This window comes from Pseudorasbora parva, chromosome 2, assembly GCF_024679245.1.
Source record: "Pseudorasbora parva isolate DD20220531a chromosome 2, ASM2467924v1, whole genome shotgun sequence".
Classification (NCBI taxonomy): domain Eukaryota; kingdom Metazoa; phylum Chordata; class Actinopteri; order Cypriniformes; family Gobionidae; genus Pseudorasbora; species Pseudorasbora parva.
In genome coordinates, this window is record NC_090173.1 from 20,154,905 (window position 1) to 20,173,993 (window position 19,089).

The following is a 19,089-nucleotide window of genomic DNA, read 5'->3' on the forward strand; positions in this document are numbered from 1 at the left end:
TCTATATATAGAACATTTTTTGCAAAAGTTGAGTAAAGAACCCTATGGTTCTATATTGAACACCAATTAACCCTTTTTTCTAGGAGTGTACTGTCTTTGATTTGTAAATGGTCAGATGAACTGTGAGGTCATGTTCAAATACATAGTAAACTGCCTATGTGGGCAGCATTTTAAAGCATCATGGGCACACTCCCATGTGATTTAATGCTGTTTCAAAAGGTACGGCAGCATGATTATGCCTTATTCTGGCAGCAATGCATTGTGCAAAGCTTCTTGAGAACCATTCAAGATGGATAAAGCACAGAAATGTTGGTTAGAAATGTTAGTTTTAATGCCAAAAATATAGTAATGTGTATTTCTATATTTAGAGTATTTGGAAATTGTCTTGGCAAACTAATGTCAATTCTATTGTTGGAAACTGTTGGAATCAATTGTGAGCGGAATCTCCAATGCACATTAGGAGAATTCTTCCTATGGCACACCTGCAATAAGTTTGTATGTCACTTATGCAACTTTCCAACAACTCACTACACTGTAAAAAAATTTGGTTGTTTTTTGTTGGTTTAACTTAAAAAAGTAAGTAACCTGGTTGCCTTAAAATTTTGAGTTTATTGAAATTAAAAATTTGAGTTGATACAATGAAGGAAATTTGTTTAATAAATAGAAACTCAAAATATTATTGTATCTGAACCACATAATTTTTTTTGATAAATCATGAAAATAGCACAATTTGGCATGTTTTACTGCGTCATCAGAAATAAAACACAATTACCCAATATGCTTACAAAATCATTAAATAATATTTTAATAAAGGTTGTCGAATCTCAAAAAATGTTCATTGTATTAACTCAAAATTTTAATTTCAATGAACTCAAAATTTTAAGGCAACCAGGTAACTTTTTTTCTAAATATTTTTTTACAGTGTAGTTTTAGCAGCGGGGCCTGATTGTAGACATGAAATGACAACAAAAAAGATGGGCATACAGTTGAATGAAGTGCATATAAATGCCTAAAAATATATAGTTGTCGTGTTAAACATGAACTCCGTTCACAGCCTTGCGAAATCAGACATCCCAAGGCGGCTGTAAAGTTTTAAATGCATGGATTTTATCCACGGTTGGTCAGCAGATGAATTTCGCAATGTCAGTCCCCCGTGTTCCCATAGTCCATTCACTCACAAAACATTCTTTGCTATTGCATATTCCCCACCTTCAGCCAAGATAACTTGTATTCTCATCTGACTAGCGGACCCAGAGTTTGACGGACTGAAAGCTTCAACAAACCGCAGCATAATTGATATGAGAGGCTGCTAACCCAATCACCGGGGTAGCTTAATTTTTTTGCGGACTGTCGTGTTCTAATGTGCAGATGTGATGGATGGCAAACACTGCCCATGTTACACTGACATTGCTGTGTGTTATCACAAGAGGAATGCATTTGATTCAGGGGAGGTTACAAATGGTTTCGAACAGCTTTCCCCTGCCAGCCAAAACATTTACTTGGGCTATATATGGGATGCTTGGAGGCCAGATGCGAGGGATACGGGGAAGCTAGTTTTACAAAAGTAGCTTCTTGTAATGACCTTAACATACAATATGGCCGGCACAGTCGAGGCTTGTCCGGGAAATGCTGAGGAATTCCAGTCACCATTGTCAAGCTGATTGCTTTACTCGTCTCAGGTGACAAACTCCTCAACGTCGTGTAGCAGGACTGCCGTATTTATTGTTCGTGTCAGCCAACCATCTCATTGTGCTTATTTTGGATGGTAAAAGCAACACCGTGCCAGTAGTGTTCAGAGCTCACAGAAATTCTATAGGGGGTCGTTTGGAAAAGAAAGGCATATTGCTTGTAAATAACAAGAAGGCAGAGCACCTACTGAGACAAATCAGACCCAAGACCAGATCTACAGTCAGTGGCAGTCTGGAACACCTCACACTCGGAAAAATGCTGGGTTAAAAACAACCGGGTTGAAAATGGACAAACCCAGAAATTCGGTTGTTCGAATGGGTCCATTCACTGGGTTCAAACAACCCAATTTCTGGGTTTGTCCATTTTCAACCCAATTGGGTTGTTTTTAACCCAGCATTTTTTAGAGTGCATGCTTTATATCGCGGATTAACAACTTCATTCCTCATCGAGTACACACCATGTCACTCACAAGCACTACGTTGTTTCATTCTCAAACAAAAATACAATTTCTGTCACTATTTAGTCACCCTCATATCATTATCAAGCCCTTTGCCATTATCAAGGGCTGCTCGACTAACCGAAATCACTATAGGGCTTAGTGCAACTATCTAGTCATTTGGTCTACTTTTTTCGTGCTTTTGCATCCTTTTTGAAAGACCCCATTCATTGCAATTGCATGAGCTACCTAAAAAAAAAAAAGAACTCGAAAACTCTTTCCTTTAGTACTCCACTGAAGAAAATGTCACATTTGGAACAACATAAGTTTTTTTCATATTTTTTTATTTAGATGAACTGTTCTTTTAAACATGGAGAGGGGTTTTCAACAGCCATGAGAACTTATAGTCTATGCTGCATTGCCCCACACTCATTCCCCCAGCATCTCTTCTTACTATTGCGAAGTTATTAGTAGCTCTGGTTTAGATTATGTGCTGTAGAGTTGTAGGGTTGTTTGTGAAGGCGTAAGAGCGGTGTCGTAATTCAGCAGGCGGTGGGCTGGTTGGTGGGTGGCTTAAGTGCAGAACTGTGGCTGCTTTTAACCAAATGTTAAGTGGACATTGAAATTCAAAGCATCCCACCACTTTGTGTAGCATTTATTAACATCAGCTAAATCATCAGGGATGGGGAATAGCGAAAACAATCCAATCCAAATGAAACTGATGCACTGCTAAAGCACCGGTCTTAAATGTGTTTATTACAGTTCTTTACTTAAATATGGATGAATGGATGGATGGATGGATGGATGGATGGATGGATGGATGGATGGATGGATGGATGGATGGATGGATGGATGGATGGATGGATGGATGGATGGATAGAATGACCGACCGTGGACAGACGGATGTATGGATGGATGGATGGATGGATGGATGGAACGACCGACCGTGGACAGACGGATGTATGGATGGATGGATGGATGGATGGATGGAACGATAGATAGATAGATAGATAGATAGATAGATAGATAGATAGATAGATAGATAGATAGATAGATAGATAGATAGATAGATAGATAGATAGATAGATAGATAGATAGATAGATAGATAGATAGATAGATAGATAGATAGATAGATAGATAGATATTTGAACAGTGTCTACAGTATTTAGTGTGTTCCAGATCAGTCACTTATGAGGTGGAAAACCTAAAACTCACACAGAAGAAAAAAAGCCAAATGATTAACGGCGCAATGACTCGTCTCTTCAGAACAACCATTTCTGTTCTGGCACTGCTGAGACTGTGTACAGCTTCTCCAGGGCAGACATAAATCTGAGACGAACAATTGCCTTTGTTACTAATTCAAGAAGTGACTTCTAATATTCATCAATTTTTTTTAGTCCCAAGAGCTTTAGCTCTCACTACGGCTGGACCACTTCATATAATTTCCAAATGAATCCCTGGCTACATAAAAACGGCTGAAGGCCTGATGGGAAGAGTTAAGCAGAGACTTCAAACAAGCAGCTTTATGGTAAACTCTTGGCAGTGCGAGCGCACAAAGAAATTCTCACATTTTAACGTGTGATGGTCTCGGCTAACAGCTTAGCCAGAGCACCTTTGAAGTACAGGCCGTTCCGTCATTAATGTGAACATTATTCAGCCTTTATTTGTGAGGTTTATTCGTTGCCAAAAGTCTTTACATTGGGAACTTGACCAGAATGTGCTCGGCCTGTGCGAATGACAGCGCTATGTCAGATGCTGAAAAGTATTAACACATAGACGTATGACAGGTCTGTTGCCTCCACACAGCGGGTGTCCACCATACCCACATACACACTCTGGACAGGATCCAGACCTAGTGAGCACACACAGGTGTGGGCCATACTGGTTCTTAAAAACGCCGCAAATGTATTTCAAACTGAACTTTATGGTTTGTGATACGGCAAAGTAAAGTAACAGACTTGCTTTATCATTTTAAGGGACATAACCCAGGCATAACCTTACGCTCCCCCGCTGTGAAATCTTCTAGGCTACGCAACAGAAATAATATACATATATATATATATATATATATATATATATATATATATATATATATATATATATATATATATATATATATATATATATATATATACAAAACATAAAGCGCAACCAGTGGCCTCATTCACAAACAGCTGACTATATGAGCCAATTCTTTTTACTGAGTCTAAAACACAGAGCGCAGTTAGTGTAGTCTGATTCACCAACAAATGACTCTTATAAGCCGTGTCTTTTTTTGTTAATCAAAAAATATAGTGTGATATGTGTAGATTGATTCCAAAACAAATGACTCTTTATGACCGGTTCTTTTTATTGATTCAAAACATACAACACAACCATTGAAGCCTCAGCTACCACCAAACAAATGACTTGTTTTTTTTTTTTTTTTTACTGAATCAAAAATATAGAACGCAGCTAGTGCAGTATGCAGTTCTTTAATGATCCAGTGACTCATATTTGCCCGATTTTACACTCTGTTACACTTTTACATGCAGCCCTGGTCTGTTATTGTCATGTTCAGGTAACTGTTAGCCTAATGTTGGCCGCCACTCCAATGTTTTTCAATGTTTCAGTCTCAGTTTTGGTAAGTTTACACTGAAACGCAACCCCAGAGTTTTGAGTCTGCAGTGTTTTTGAAAGTATCCGTTTTCAATGTTCGAAAACCCCGGAGTAGTGTAGATTAGAAGGTGACACCGGAGTGGATTTTCAAACCTCTCCTACAATAAAAATCCTGTCCCATCCCAATCCCACAAAAAATCGGAGGGAAAAACCCATCCCGTCCCAATCCCAGAAGAATGATTCTCAGATTACATGTTCATTCCTATGTGTTTTTGATTCACTAAAAAGAACTGGCTCATTGGAGTTATTTGTTTGGGAATCAGACTACACTATTCGCTATGTTTTTGATTCAGCAAAAATGATTGGCATTGTTTGGTAATGACTGAGGCTTCAATGGTTGTGTCATGTTTTCAATCACTAAAAAGTAAACTTTTGAACACAACAAAAAAAAACATTTGTTTTTGATGTTTTTGATTCCTAAAAAACCTGCATAAGAGACATTTGTTTAGGAATCAATGAGTATTCACTGTTTTTATGTTTTCTCTTCAGCCTGTGATTGTCATCCGGTTGGTGCAGCTGGTAAGACCTGTAACCAGACGACTGGACAGTGTCCATGCAAAGATGGTGTGACTGGCATCACCTGCAACCGCTGTGCTAAAGGATACCAGCAAAGCAGATCACCCATCGCTCCTTGTATCAGTAAGATTCCTCTGGCTTGCTCTTCTCTCTCGCCTTCTGTGTCTTCATAAAAAATGGTGTATTCATCCTTAGTGTCAAATTGAACAAATTTCCATTCAAAGGTTTGGGCTCAGCAAGATTTTTTTTTTTTTAAAGAAAATTAATACTTTTACTCAGGATGCATTCTATTAATCAAAATTGATAGCGACGGCATTAATGTTACAAAAGATATATTTCAAATAAATACTGTTCTTTTGTAGCCTGACAAGCCAGACCCACATCAAGATGTTTGGTCTGGAAACTCACCATAGACAGGGATCAATCCGAGGGGCGGGATAAACGGTTGTCTTTCGTACTCCCTCTGCACGAGATAGGATAGCGCTACAACCAACCAGAGTAACGTGAAGCGGAGCTAGTTAATAGATTAAACTTTTGTCGTATCCGGATGGCAAAACTCCGAACACATCTTCCCTTCTTAAGAATGACTTCAGTGCTGTTCTTTGTTCTTTTCTCAGAGAAAAGCTTAACTCCAAGTCTTCCAGAGTCGTGGTCAAAGCTGATTCGAGACACCGCCGTTCGCCAGCTTCAGTGTTTTCAAGAAGCACGCAGAGCTGTGTCAACTCCAGTCATTATGTTAAGCCCCGCCCACCGACTCTATATACGATGTGATTGGCCTGACCAGAGTTTGGTTTTTTCCAGCTCGCAAGCCAACGGAGAGTTACTAGACAACCCTGGCTGCAAATTAAATTTGCTGCCGCTCGGGTGCATCTAGATTTCTAGGCTAGTTTTTTTTTTTTACCTTACTGAACACAAAATTGTTTCCACAAAAATATTAAATTATTAAATATTCTAAGATCATTTCTAAGTGATCATGCGAAGACTGGAGTAATGGCTTTCGGAATTTCAGCTTTGCCATAACAGAAATATGTTAAAAGAGAAATCAGTTGTAATAATAATAATAATAATAATAATAATAATAATAATAATAATAATAATAATTCACAATATTACTGTTTTTACTTAATTTTAATCAAATAAATGCACCTTCTGTGAGCACAAGAGACAAAGACATAAAAACATCTTGCTGACTCTTGACTTTTGTACAGTACAAGTGTATTAAATCAAAGTATGTTAAAGCTGCTGTCCGTAACTTTTTTGTTTTCAAGATTTACAAAACTTATATAATGAGAATGTACAACATGGATCCATTTTCCAAAACGTGTTTCCTTCTTAACCTGAATCATTATGGTACACTTATAATAAGTGTTTATATTGGGACTATTTCAGACCGGTCCGGTAGGTACCGCTGCGGAGGAGCACAGTCCCTGCGTGATCTGCCATAGACATTAACAGAGAGAAGTAGCTTTTTCTGTAGAATTAGAATTTTCCGAAATTCTAAGAGCTACAATGCTCTTCCGCAAGACGCATGCAGTTCTGTTTATTAACCGCTAGAGCGAAAAAAGTTAACCAATTGTGTAAACTTTTTTTTGTTTTTGTTTTGTGAAAGCAGTGACATCATGTGCATGTGTATTACATGTTCAGTAGGTGCGTAGTGTTTCTTTAAAAATTGACACGTGACATCGCCAATACGCCAACTACTGGCCTGGCATGAATAATACAGATGATAATACAGGCATGTTTTCACAGATCCTTGTGCACGGGGGTCATTTTGACAGCGTTGTCCTCTGTACACGAAAAAAGCAAAGGAAAAGGTTTTCCGTTTTTAGTACATCAGTGTCATGTAAACGCATCCTTAGAATTGACAAATTGGACAGACTGCAACAGTTGGAGTCAAAAATCTTCATTTGTATTGTACTAAAGAAACAGATACCTATATCTTGGATACCCTGGGGGTAAGCAGATAAACATCACAATTTCATTTTTGGGTGAACTATCCCTTTAATAAATCTGTTCAACTTTAAGAACAGCTCTATATAAACTGTGGTCAGGGTTAAAAAAATAAGTACAAGTGTATTTCTAGAGCATTAATATGTAAATATTTATGAGAGTAGGCTACCTGAAGATCCATTGTAGACCTCCTAGCATGCAATCAGACAAAATGAATGATAATCTAAATTGAAAACCTTTTACTATTTTTTTTATTAACCACAATAAATAAATATGAAGCTATTCTCCTACTAATGTGCAGGAACACATTACTGAATTATCTTAAATGTCATTGCCTCTACCTCTTGAAAAATGAGCGTGACCTACAAATAAATAACAGAACGACACAAAATGGTTATTACAAAAGCAGAAAGAAATCTACTATTATGCAGCTTCCTTCTAAAATTATTCTTGGACTAAATGAGGTGGTCCAACATGAGTTGTTTTCCCATTACCACCTACAGAGACATCAATAATAATACCCCAAAGAAATTTTGCATAAACACCTATTATTATTCATGATTTCATGGCCCCGGCCCATTTAATTTCCGTGTCGGTCCCCTGTTCCATTATTTCCTTGGATGGACATTTCGCTGATTGCCCTCCACTAAGTCAAACAGACCATAAAGCCCTGGCTGACATGACCTAGTCTGCCCCGAACCTTGCTGACGGCCTTTCAACTCATAAATCTCACGCCTGCTCCAGGGGCATGATGGGTGATATGTTTATTGGCAGTATCAACAAGGCAGCAGACGGTCTCTGTGGCGATTAAGGACAGGCCCACACAGCAGCTGGCATTTCTCGATAAGATGCTCACTGGGAGTGCAATACATTATGTGGCTATTAATGTGAACCGCTCCTATTGTGCACTAACTGATGACATCGAAATAATGATTTATCTGGCCCTCTGACAAAATCAACTTTAGACATGAAGCCATTCAGATTTGCTTGGCAAGGATTCACGTAGACAAATGAAACCCCTGGAAACTAGATTTCCCCTAATTTCTCTGGGTAAGTAACAAATGTGCTGTTAAATCTGGAGAGAGAGGGGGGCCCCGACAATTGAGCGGAAAGTATTTGGTGTCTCATATATTGTGTGATATAACGTGCTTTTGTTTTAATAGCCTGATATTAAATTTTTGGGATATCACACATTTTGCCAACTGCACATTTTAACAAGCCTCGATCCCCCGTCGGCGTATATCTAACGGCAGAGAGCTTAGAAGAGGAAGACGGGGCTTTAGAGAGGAAACTCATTAAAACTATACACCACCATGTCTTAATTTCATCAGTTATATGTCTAATAAACCTGATATATCTAATGAAATGTATATTAAAAACTATTATGGAAAAAAAAAAACCAGTTGCAATGTTTATTGAAAGCAGTAATACCTAGAAAAAAGAAAAAAAAAACGGCATGAGGTTTTGATTTTTTGTTCTTGACTGTTTATTACAGAAATTCCTGTTGCTGTGCCCACAGCCACCTACAGCAGTTCAGAAGAGCCCACAGGTGAGTTCAAAATAAATTACACCTACATAGTAAAAAGACTTTACATTTACTGGTCTTACTGTGGCATCAAGCTTTATGGTAAAATATCCCATACACAAATTTGTTTAGTGTTTGAGATTTTTATTATTCAAATCAAACATTCTCTGCCTAAATGAGCACTGCAAAGGAATATATACACTAATTATTGGCACATTTTTCCTGTAATTAATCGTGATTAATCCATCGCACCTAACATTTAGTTTTTTATATATTTTTATATAGTAATAATTTCACATGTAATCTCTAAATAATGTAAAAACAACATAAAGACATGGTATATTTTAAATATTTAATCTAACAGGTGGGAAATATCCAGAAAATGAATAAAATGATCAAACACTTCACAGTCTTCACTGCATAAATTATAAATAAAATATAAATGAATCATTATTAAAGCTACAAAAGTTCAGTCAAGAGTAGTGAGTGATTTTCTCTTTGTCCACTGAAGCGTTACAGGAGCGGGTTTATTAGGCTGCTGTCACTTTAAGCACATCTGATGCCCTCTTTGTATTTAACACTTTTTAACTTATTTAAGTCTGGGAATGACCAACGCGGTACATATAGCGTTGTGTTTGTGGCATGTATGATTGACAGAAAAAAAACTTGGAATGTGGTGACGTGAGCCAGGAAACCATTTGGGGAAAGCAGCTATGTTAAATTAGCCTAGAAATCTAGACGCACCCTAGCAGCAGCAAATGTAATCTGCCCGCGAGTGTCGTCTAGCAACTCTCAACACCCTTCTGAGCTGTATTCGCCTAACTCTTGCCGGGCCAATCAAATCGTGTATAGTCGGTGGGCGGGGCCATAATGACAACGGCCGAGTTGCGTTGCGTGCAGTTTGCTTCTAGTAAACACAGAAACTGGCGAACGGCGGTGTCTCGAATCAGCTTTGACCGCGACTCTGGAAGACTTGGAGTTAAGCTTTTCTCTTAAAAAGAGAAAAGAGAAAAGAACAAAGAACGGCACTGAAGTTATTCTAAAAAAGGGAAGATGTGTTCTGAGTTTTGCCGACCGGATCGGCGAATGTTTAATCTATCAACAAGCTCTGTTTCACCTTTGTTGCTCTGGTTGGTGTAGCGCTATCCTATCGCGTGCAGAGGGAGTTTGAAAGACAACCGTTTATCCCGACCCTCAGATTGAGCCCTGTCTATGGTGAGTTTCCAGACCAAACATCTTGATGTGGGTCTGGCTTGTCAGGCTAATGTTATATATGATATGTAAGCCAAAGAACGGGAGTGGTCTCCTGCAGGAGAGACTCGGCTTTGCTGATTTGAATAAAGCCTTTCTGAAAACAAACAATCTTTGGGAAACGATTTTTGCAAGAATAGAATTTCCCGCAGCAGCGGCGAGGGTGGTCTTCAACGGGCCGAAGAGAGCGCACGTCACGCCTCTCTTCATCAGTTTGCACTGGCTGCCAATGGCTGCTCGCATCAAATTTAAGGCCCTGGTGCTCGCCTACAAAGCAACCACCGGCTCTGCACCAATATACCTAGACTCACTTGTTCAGATTTACACACCCTCCAGAAGCTTGCGTTCTGCAAGTGAACGACGCCACGTGGTTTCATCACAGAGAGGCATGAAATCTCTCTCACAGACCTTTTCCTGGACCGTTCCCACCTGGTGGAACGACCTGCCCAATCCGAGCGGCCGAGTCTGTAGCCATTTTCAAAAAGCATCTGAAGACACATCTTTTCCCGCAGCACCTGACCAATAAAGACTAGCACTTAACTATCCAATTCAATTTTCAGTTTATTTATTTATAAAAAAAGAAAAAAAGTTTATGTGCACTGTCCTGTGTACTGCCCTCGATTAACTGAGACTTGTTACAGCACTTGCAGGCTGTTGCCCTTTTTTGTTTAGTTGCTTATTGCTCTCCTCATTTGTTAAGTCGCTGTAACAAGTTCGATATAGTAAGGAAGGAAGAGGACACAGGGGTCGGCTGGACTGTTGATGCGTATCTTTTATTTTCTCTTTCTCAATGTCAATAACACACTTCTTCGTGTGTTCTCAGTCAAACTCATAAGCAACAATAACTTCCGGTTCGCGGCACTTCCGGCTTCCGGGTAAACTCAGTCTCTGTGTTCTCGCACCAACAGTCCGACTCTCTCTCTCCTCGGTCTCCGGTTCCGCTGGTGTTTTATCCCGTCTCCGCGCTCATTACTGGAACAAGAGACAGGTGTTATTGATCTGCGTCCAACCCACTCACTTACCGCTCGTCCCGCGGCCCTCTCTCCCGCTGCAGACCTCGCTGAACCACGCCCCCCTTGCCACATACCCCCACCGCCCGACTCAGGCCGGGGAGCCGTCCGGCCTGCAGCCCCCCCCCCCCCATTTCTGGAGAGGAAATCGGCCACAGCCATCTGAGCACCCGGCCTGTGGACCACCTTGAACTTAAACGGCTGGAGAGCCAGATACCAACGGGTGATCCGCGCGTTGGTATCCTTCATGCGGTGGAGCCATTGGAGAGGAGCGTGGTCCGAACAGAGAGTGAACTCCCGCCCCAGGAGGTAATAGCGGAGAGTGAGAACGGCCCATCTGATGGCCAAACACTCCTTTTCTATGGTGCTGTACTTAGCTTCCCTCTTGGAGAGCTTACGGCTAATGTACAGCACCGGCCGCTCCCCCCCCTCCACCTCCTGGGCCAGGACTGCGCCCAGCCCCCTGTCCGACGCGTCAGTCTGCAACAAGAAAGGGAGAGAAAAGTCAGGGGAGTGTAAGAGCGGCCCGCCACATAGAGCAGCCTTTACTTGGGTAAAAGCCTGTTGACACGGCTCCGTCCACTGGACCGTATCTGGTAGCCCCTTTCTAGTAAGATCAGTCAAAGGGCTGGTGAGGTCCGAATAATTTGGTATAAACCGTCTATAATATCCCGCCAGCCCCAAGAACTGTCTTACCTCCTTTTTGGTCTTGGGCCTCGGACAGGTTGCAATTGCGGCAGTCTTATCAATTTGGGGACGCACCTGCCCATGACCCAAGTGGAAGCCCAGATACCTTACTTCCACCCGCCCAATCGCACACTTCTTCGGATTGGCCGTGAGCCCCGCTCTCCTCAGCGACCTCAGGACCGCCCTCACATGCTGCATATGCCGCTGCCAATCGTGACTATAAATCACTATGTCATCCAGGTACGCAGCAGCATATGCAGCATGGGGACGCAAAATCCTATCCATGAGTCGCTGGAAGGTTGCGGGCGCCCCGAACAAGCCGAAAGGAAGCGTGACAAATTGGTGTAATCCAAACGGCGTGGTGAAAGCTGTTTTTTCTTTGGACAATGGAGACAAGGGGATCTGCCAATAGCCCTTTGTTAAGTCCAGTGTCGAATAAAATCGAGCCGTACCTAACCGATCAAGCAACTCGTCAACCCGCGGCATTGGATACGCGTCGAACTTCGACACAGCGTTCACCTTGCGGTAGTCCACACAGAACCTGACCGAGCCGTCTGTTTTGGGGACCAAAACTATCGGGCTCGCCCAGTCACTGTTGGACTCCTCGATTACTCCCATGTCGAGCATTGCGCCTAATTCGTCCTGAACTACTTTTTTCTTGTGCTCAGGCAAGCGATACGGCCGGCTGCGAACTACCACGCCCGGCTCGGTCTCGATATGGTGCTGAATCAAGTCGGTACGTCCCGGTAGGGGCGAGAACACGTCAGCGAATTCCGCCTGCAATTTCGATAAGTCAGCGAGTTGTAACGGTGAGAGGTGATCTCCCCCAGGGGCCAACGCGACTGATTGTGCTTTAATGCTCGCCTCTGGCCCGAGATCATCCTCTCCCCCGATCACCGTTGCCAACAACACCGATTCCACCTCATTCCATTTTTTTAGCAGATTGAGGTGGTATATTTGACGTGCCCCGTTCCTATCGGATCGTATCACTTCATAATCGAGCTCTCCTATCTGCCGTGCGACCTCAAACGGCCCCTGCCACTTTGACATTAATTTTGAGCTCGACGTTGGGAGTAGAACGAGCACTTTCTCTCCCGGTGTGAATTTGCGTAGTTTAGTACCCCTGTTATATGACCGGCTCTGGCGGTCCTGGGCTTGCAACAAATTCTCCCTAGATAGCCGCCCCAATGTGTGGAGTTTTGTTCGCAAGTCCATGACGTACTGAATTTCGTTTTTGGCCAACGAAGGCCCCTCCTCCCAAGTTTCTCGTAGGACGTCCAGCACCCCCCGTGGCTGTCGACCGTAGAGAAGCTCGAAGGGGGAAAACCCCGTGGAGGCTTGCGGGACCTCGCGCACAGCAAATAAGAGGGGTTCTAACCACCGATCCCAATTTTTGGCGTCTTCCTGTACGAATTTACGGATCATGGATTTAAGAGTGCGATTAAATCGTTCGACCAAGCCGTCTGTTTGTGGGTGATAGACGCTGGTTCGAATGGATTTAATGCCCAATAATCCGTACAATTCGCTTAACGTGCGTGACATAAACGCCGTGCCTTGATCAGTGAGGATTTCTTTCGGAATCCCCACCCGGAAGATTAAATGAAACAGTGCGTCCGCAACACTCTTCGCCGAGATGTTGCGGAGAGCCACTGCTTCCGGATATCGTGTTGCGTAGTCCACGATAACTAGCGCAAAACGATGTCCGCGTGCGGATCGCTCTAATGGCCCGATGAGGTCCATCGCAATTCTCTCGAAGGGGACCTGCATTAATGGTAGGGGGCGCAATGGCGCTTTTGGGGCGGCCAGTGGGTTCACCAACTGACATTCAGGACAAGACGCGCACCACCTGCGCACATTGTCATGAATGCCTGGCCAAAAAAAACGGGTCATTAAACGATTCAGCGTGGCCGCCTGTCCCAGGTGGCCCGCCATCGGGTTAGAGTGAGCCGCCTGGAAAAGCATTTCCCGGCGGCTCTTTGGTACTAACAACTGGGTTGTATCTAGCTTTGTCTGAGTGTCTTGGGTCACTCGATACAACCGATCCTTAATTATGGCAAAATAAGGATACGTGACGGGCAATGCGGGTTGGAGGGACTGACCGTCGATAGTGCGGACCTGTTGGAAAGCATGTTTTAGAGTCTCATCTTGGGACTGCTCCAGCGGGAAGTCATCGCGGTCCGAGAGAATCAGTCTCTCAACCCCGCTCGGTTCCCCTGAAGCTGTTCCCAAGGGTCCCGTATCAGTCTCGCCAACCTGCACTCGCACCGCCCCGTTCCTAGCCTTTTTTCCCCAAGCGGCATCCGCGCATAACGACCCCAATAACGCCGAAAAGGCGGGCCAATTCGTCCCCAGAATTAGCGGATGCCGGAGGTGGGGACTAACCGCCACCTCAACATTATGCTTTTTCCCCCTAAACTGTATCGTGACTGGGACAACCGGATATTCCACCACATCCCCGTGCACACACCGCACCTTAACCATGCGGCTTGTATCCAATGCCCCAGGCTGCATCAGGCTTTGATGGATCGAGGTTTGGTTACATCCTGAATCCACCAAGGCCTGATATGTACCCCCCTTGATACTTACAGGAATTTGGTACTCTCCTGCTTGATCGGGGGTGGTCCGCTGGACGTCCGGGATCCGGATCATTGTCCCGATGTCCATCCTCGGACATCGGTCCACAAAATGATCCGGATCACCGCACCGCCAGCAGGCCAGCCCAGGCTTACCCGCCACCCCTGCGGCGGGGAGTGGGTTGGAGGATGAGCGCGGAAAGGGGGCGGAACCAGAGCCATTGTCACCACCAGCCCCCAGTGGCCCCGCCCCCCTGGGCGGGACCCGCGAACTCCCAGACGGTCCAAGGCCCATCCCACCCCGGCCTCTGGGGGGGACGCGAGGAGGGCCTGGAGGGCGGGACCTGGGGAGAGGGACAGGTCGAGAGAGAAAGAGAGAGGGGGGAGAGAGAGAGGGAGAAGTTAGTGGGGGTTCGCCGACCCCCGGGCACGCCACCAGGTGGTCCTCCGCCAGGTGGATGGCCGTCTCCAGCGACGTGGGCCGGTGGCACTGGACCCACTCGGCGGTCTTCCTGGGGAGCCGAGTGATGAACTGCTCCAGCACCACCAGATCGACAACCTGGTCCACGTCGCTGCCGCCGGCCAGCAGCCATCTGCGGCACTCGTCCCGGAGCTGTTGGGCCAATGCGAAGGGTCGACCGGACTCGCCCCACTCCAGGGAGCGGAAACGCTGGCGGTGTTGTTCTGGGGTCCGGCCGACCCGCTGAAGTATGGCCCGCTTCAGGTCGTCGTAGTCCAGGAGGTTCGCGACCGGTAGATGTTGCGCGGCCGCCTGGGCTTCGCCGGATAGAAGGGGGATGAGGCGCACCGGCCACTGTGCCCGGGGCCACCCGCAGGCCTCCGCGGCTTTTTGGAACAGATCCACGAAGGCCTCGGGGTCGTCTTCCGGCCCCATCTTCTGTAGGGGCACGTGCACCGGTGCGCTGGCCAGCCCAGCGGCCTCGGCGCGAACCTCCCGGTCCATCCAGCTCCGGAACCGCTCGCGGTCCTCTTGCTGGCCTTGGACGATCGCCTCGAAGCGGCGCTCCTGCTCGGTCCGAAGGTCCAGCAATGCCTGATGGTGTTCCTGGTGGAGGACCGCGAGGGAGTTGATGATATCCGCAAATGGCGAGGCGGAGGGCGTTGTCATGGCGGCGGCGCTGTCCTGCTTCCTTCCCGGGTTTCGGCACCAGTGTAACAAGTTCGATATAGTAAGGAAGGAAGAGGACACAGGGGTCGGCTGGACTGTTGATGCGTATCTTTTATTTTCTCTTTCTCAATGTCAATAACACACTTCTTCGTGTGTTCTCAGTCAAACTCATAAGCAACAATAACTTCCGGTTCGCGGCACTTCCGGCTTCCGGGTAAACTCAGTCTCTGTGTTCTCGCACCAACAGTCCGACTCTCTCTCTCCTCGGTCTCCGGTTCCGCTGGTGTTTTATCCCGTCTCCGCGCTCATTACTGGAACAAGAGACAGGTGTTATTGATCTGCGTCCAACCCACTCACTTACCGCTCGTCCCGCGGCCCTCTCTCCCGCTGCAGACCTCGCTGAACCACGCCCCCCTTGCCACAGTCGCTTTGGATAAAAGCGTCTGTTAAATGATTAAATGTAAAGCGGCATTCTGTGCGCACAAGTCCTGTGTGTGTCACACAGACAGGAGATCAGTGTTGCCAACGTAGCTTCTTTTCAGGCCCCTTTAACGGCAATTTTTTAAAAAGCGCATAGCGACAAATCTAGCGACTTTTTGGACAACCTTAGTAACTTTCCAAATGTTGTCACTCAGCACTGTCCTGCGAGCGCGAGGTCTTGCTTTCCCGCTGCAGTCACACCTGAGAGGAGCCTCGGCACAAATACACGGCAGCTGACAGACATGAAAGAGCGAGCTACACATGAGCGCACAGTACTGCCACAGGCTGAACAATATATATCTGCTTCCCCTTCGTTTTATATTCAAAGAATTAAGTTTGACCAATTTGATTTCCATTCGTCTTGAGTGTAATGGAATCACTATTATTATTTATTATTTACTATCACAGTGCTTTAGTTCATCCAGTCTGTACTCATTCACTATATCATACCATTCTGTTGTCTGGTAAAAAAAAAAATATAGGAAAGGAGAACAGACTTATTGGACATTCAGCTGTTATATAATGAATTAAAATTACAATATGTATTGTTAGCACGGATTAGGGGAAAAAAAGCACATTAGAGTCATGAATATGCTAATTGACATGACATCATCTAGCAAAATTTAGCACCTTTTTGGGCAGGTTTTAACTACTTTCCTTTGAAAATAGCTGGCAACATTGAGGAGATTCACAGAGTAGAGATTTTTGTTCTTATTTTTGCATTTATCATGCTTGAATGGTTTAATTGCATTTCAATGAATGATAGTGTGATCATATACTGTAGCGTAGCCAAAGGATGAGAAAAAAATTATTCTACTCTGCGTTAAATATTTTGAACACGTTAAAAAGAAAAATTTGTTGCATGCGTTAACGTGCTAATTTTAGCAGCCCTATCGAAAACAAATCAAGATTTCATGTTCATTTATGTGTTTTTCTAGACCGGGTAAACCCAACCTGATCTGCCGGCGATTTGATTTCGGCCTGCAACTCAGTCTGGAAACCTGTCCATTCATTTCTATTGCTTCTGTTACACTTTTGAAGGAACAATCACAGACTGGCTTATCCACCCGGTGCGCTATTCGCGGGTTTAACAAGATGACGGATAGAGAAATGATGGATCTTTGTCCATTGATCACGCCTCTTGTGGTCTGATTGGTTGAAGGACTATCCTATCCTATAAAGCTTGTTGATCATGCCTCTTGTAAAGAAAATACAGAGCAGACTCCCCAGACTAATGTTTAATCTTAAATTGAGCTGGTCTGGTGATAGCCAGACAAGAGTTTATCGGCTACCTGTGTCAGTATTACAAAATAAACCTCTTCTGGGTGAAACAAGACCCCTCGTGAATGTATTAGTGGATCTTTCACATATATGATCTGGTGATATCAACATGAGCCTATGCTTTCCTTCTCTACAAGCTTTGTTTCAGTCAGCAACGAAACTGGCTAGGACCTTAATCTGATTACATGCTTCATTTGAACACGTTTGCTTTTCCGTCACACTCTCACAGCGCTGTGCGGTGAGGGAAAACATGCCCTTGTACTTTCATTCATACTCGATTACCCAAGCAGCCTGATCACTGTCTGCGCTGTGGGAGTAAGTTTGCAGCCGTCCCATGGAGCCAAACTCAGCTGCTGAGCTTCTGGCTCTGAGACGTTTCAGTAAAAGCAATTCAGTTTCCCTGGCTAGTGCCATCATAATTTTTATCAATTAAATATCACTCATTATGTGAAACTGTACAATTGTACAAAGCATTAAATCGTGAATGTCCTTAAAAATTACTCTACACACACTAATAAGTGAACTGTATGGAAAAGAAGAGTTCACTTTGCATTCAAATTGTCACTGGCCTTGTGAATAAACTCAGACCACTTATTTTTTTCTGGACTACATACGGTATTTTTGAAAGTACTAAAGAGAACTGAGTAAAAAAAAACTGAAAGAAGATTAATGAGAGAATGACAACATAAGACATGAAACATAAATTATATACACTAATGTTCAACAGTTTGGGGTCGGTAAGACCTTTACTACTGGATTCCTATTTCAAATAAATACTGCATTTCTATTAATTAAAAAACCTCGAAAATGTATCATGGTTTCCACACGGATATTAAGCAGCAAAAAAGTTTAAAAAATGTTTTCATTAAATCATGCATACAGTATATGGTGCACTCACACAGTAAAACGGTTTTACAGCGCCTTTTCCAATTTTCTTTGTTACAGTCTTAATCCAAAATAGATTAAATTCCTTATTTTCCTCCAAATTCTACGAACAATAGCCCATTACTGACAACGTGAAAGAAGTTTGTTTTAAAACTTTGCAAATTTATTTTTTAAAAAAATCACCTGTACATAAGTATTCACAGCCTTTGCGCAATACTTTGTTGAAGCATTACAGCCTCAAGTCTTTGAGTATGATACTACATGCTTGGCACAGCTATTTTTGGGCAGTTTCTCCCATTCTTCTTTGCAGGACCTCTCAAGCTCCATCATGTTGGATACAGTGCACAGCCATTTTCAGATCTCTGTTGTCCCATAGCCACTCCTTTGTTATCTTAGCTGTGTGCTTAGGCTCATTGTTCTATTGGAAGATAAACCTTCAGTCTGAGGTCCAGAGCACACTGGAGCAGGTTTCCATTAAGGATGTCTCTGTACATTGCTGCATTCATCTTTCCCTCAATCCTGACCAGTTTCTGCAGCTGAAAAACATCCCCACAACATGATACTGCCACCACCATGATGAACAGTGCCTGGTTTCCTCCAGATGACGCTTGCCATTCAGGCCAAACAGTTCAATCTCTGTTTCATCAGACCAGAGAAATTAATTTCTCATGGTCTGAGAGTCCTCCAGGTGCCTTTTGGCAAACTCCAGGTGGGCTGTAATGTGCCTTTTACTGAGGAGTGGCCTCCGTCTGGCCACTCTAACAAACAGGCCTGATTGGTGAAGTGCTGCAGAGATGGCTGTTCTTCTGGAAGGTTCTCCTCTCTCCACAGAGAAACGCTGGAGCTCTGTAAGAGTGATCATCGTGCTCTTGGTCACCTGTCCCCGACTAAGGCCCTTCTCCCTCGATTACTCAGTTTTAGCTCTAGCAAGAGTCCTGGTGGCTCCAAACGTCTTCGGTTTATGGATGATGGAGACCACTGTGATCATTGAGACCTTTAGCGTTGCAGATATTTGTCT

At 43.9% G+C, this 19,089-nt stretch overlaps 1 protein-coding gene across 3 annotated transcripts in view; it reads left to right on the forward strand.

The window, feature by feature from the left end:
• The window catches only part of ntn1b (netrin 1b), an 80,642-nt gene that overhangs the window by 41,318 nt on the left and 20,235 nt on the right, over positions 1-19,089 (forward strand). For all 3 annotated transcript variants that reach the window (XM_067459045.1, XM_067459061.1, XM_067459053.1), the window contains 2 exons: positions 5,274-5,423; positions 8,746-8,799. In XM_067459045.1, the coding sequence (XP_067315146.1) occupies positions 5,274-5,423; positions 8,746-8,799 (204 nt within the window). The remainder of the gene's footprint in view (positions 1-5,273; positions 5,424-8,745; positions 8,800-19,089) is intronic.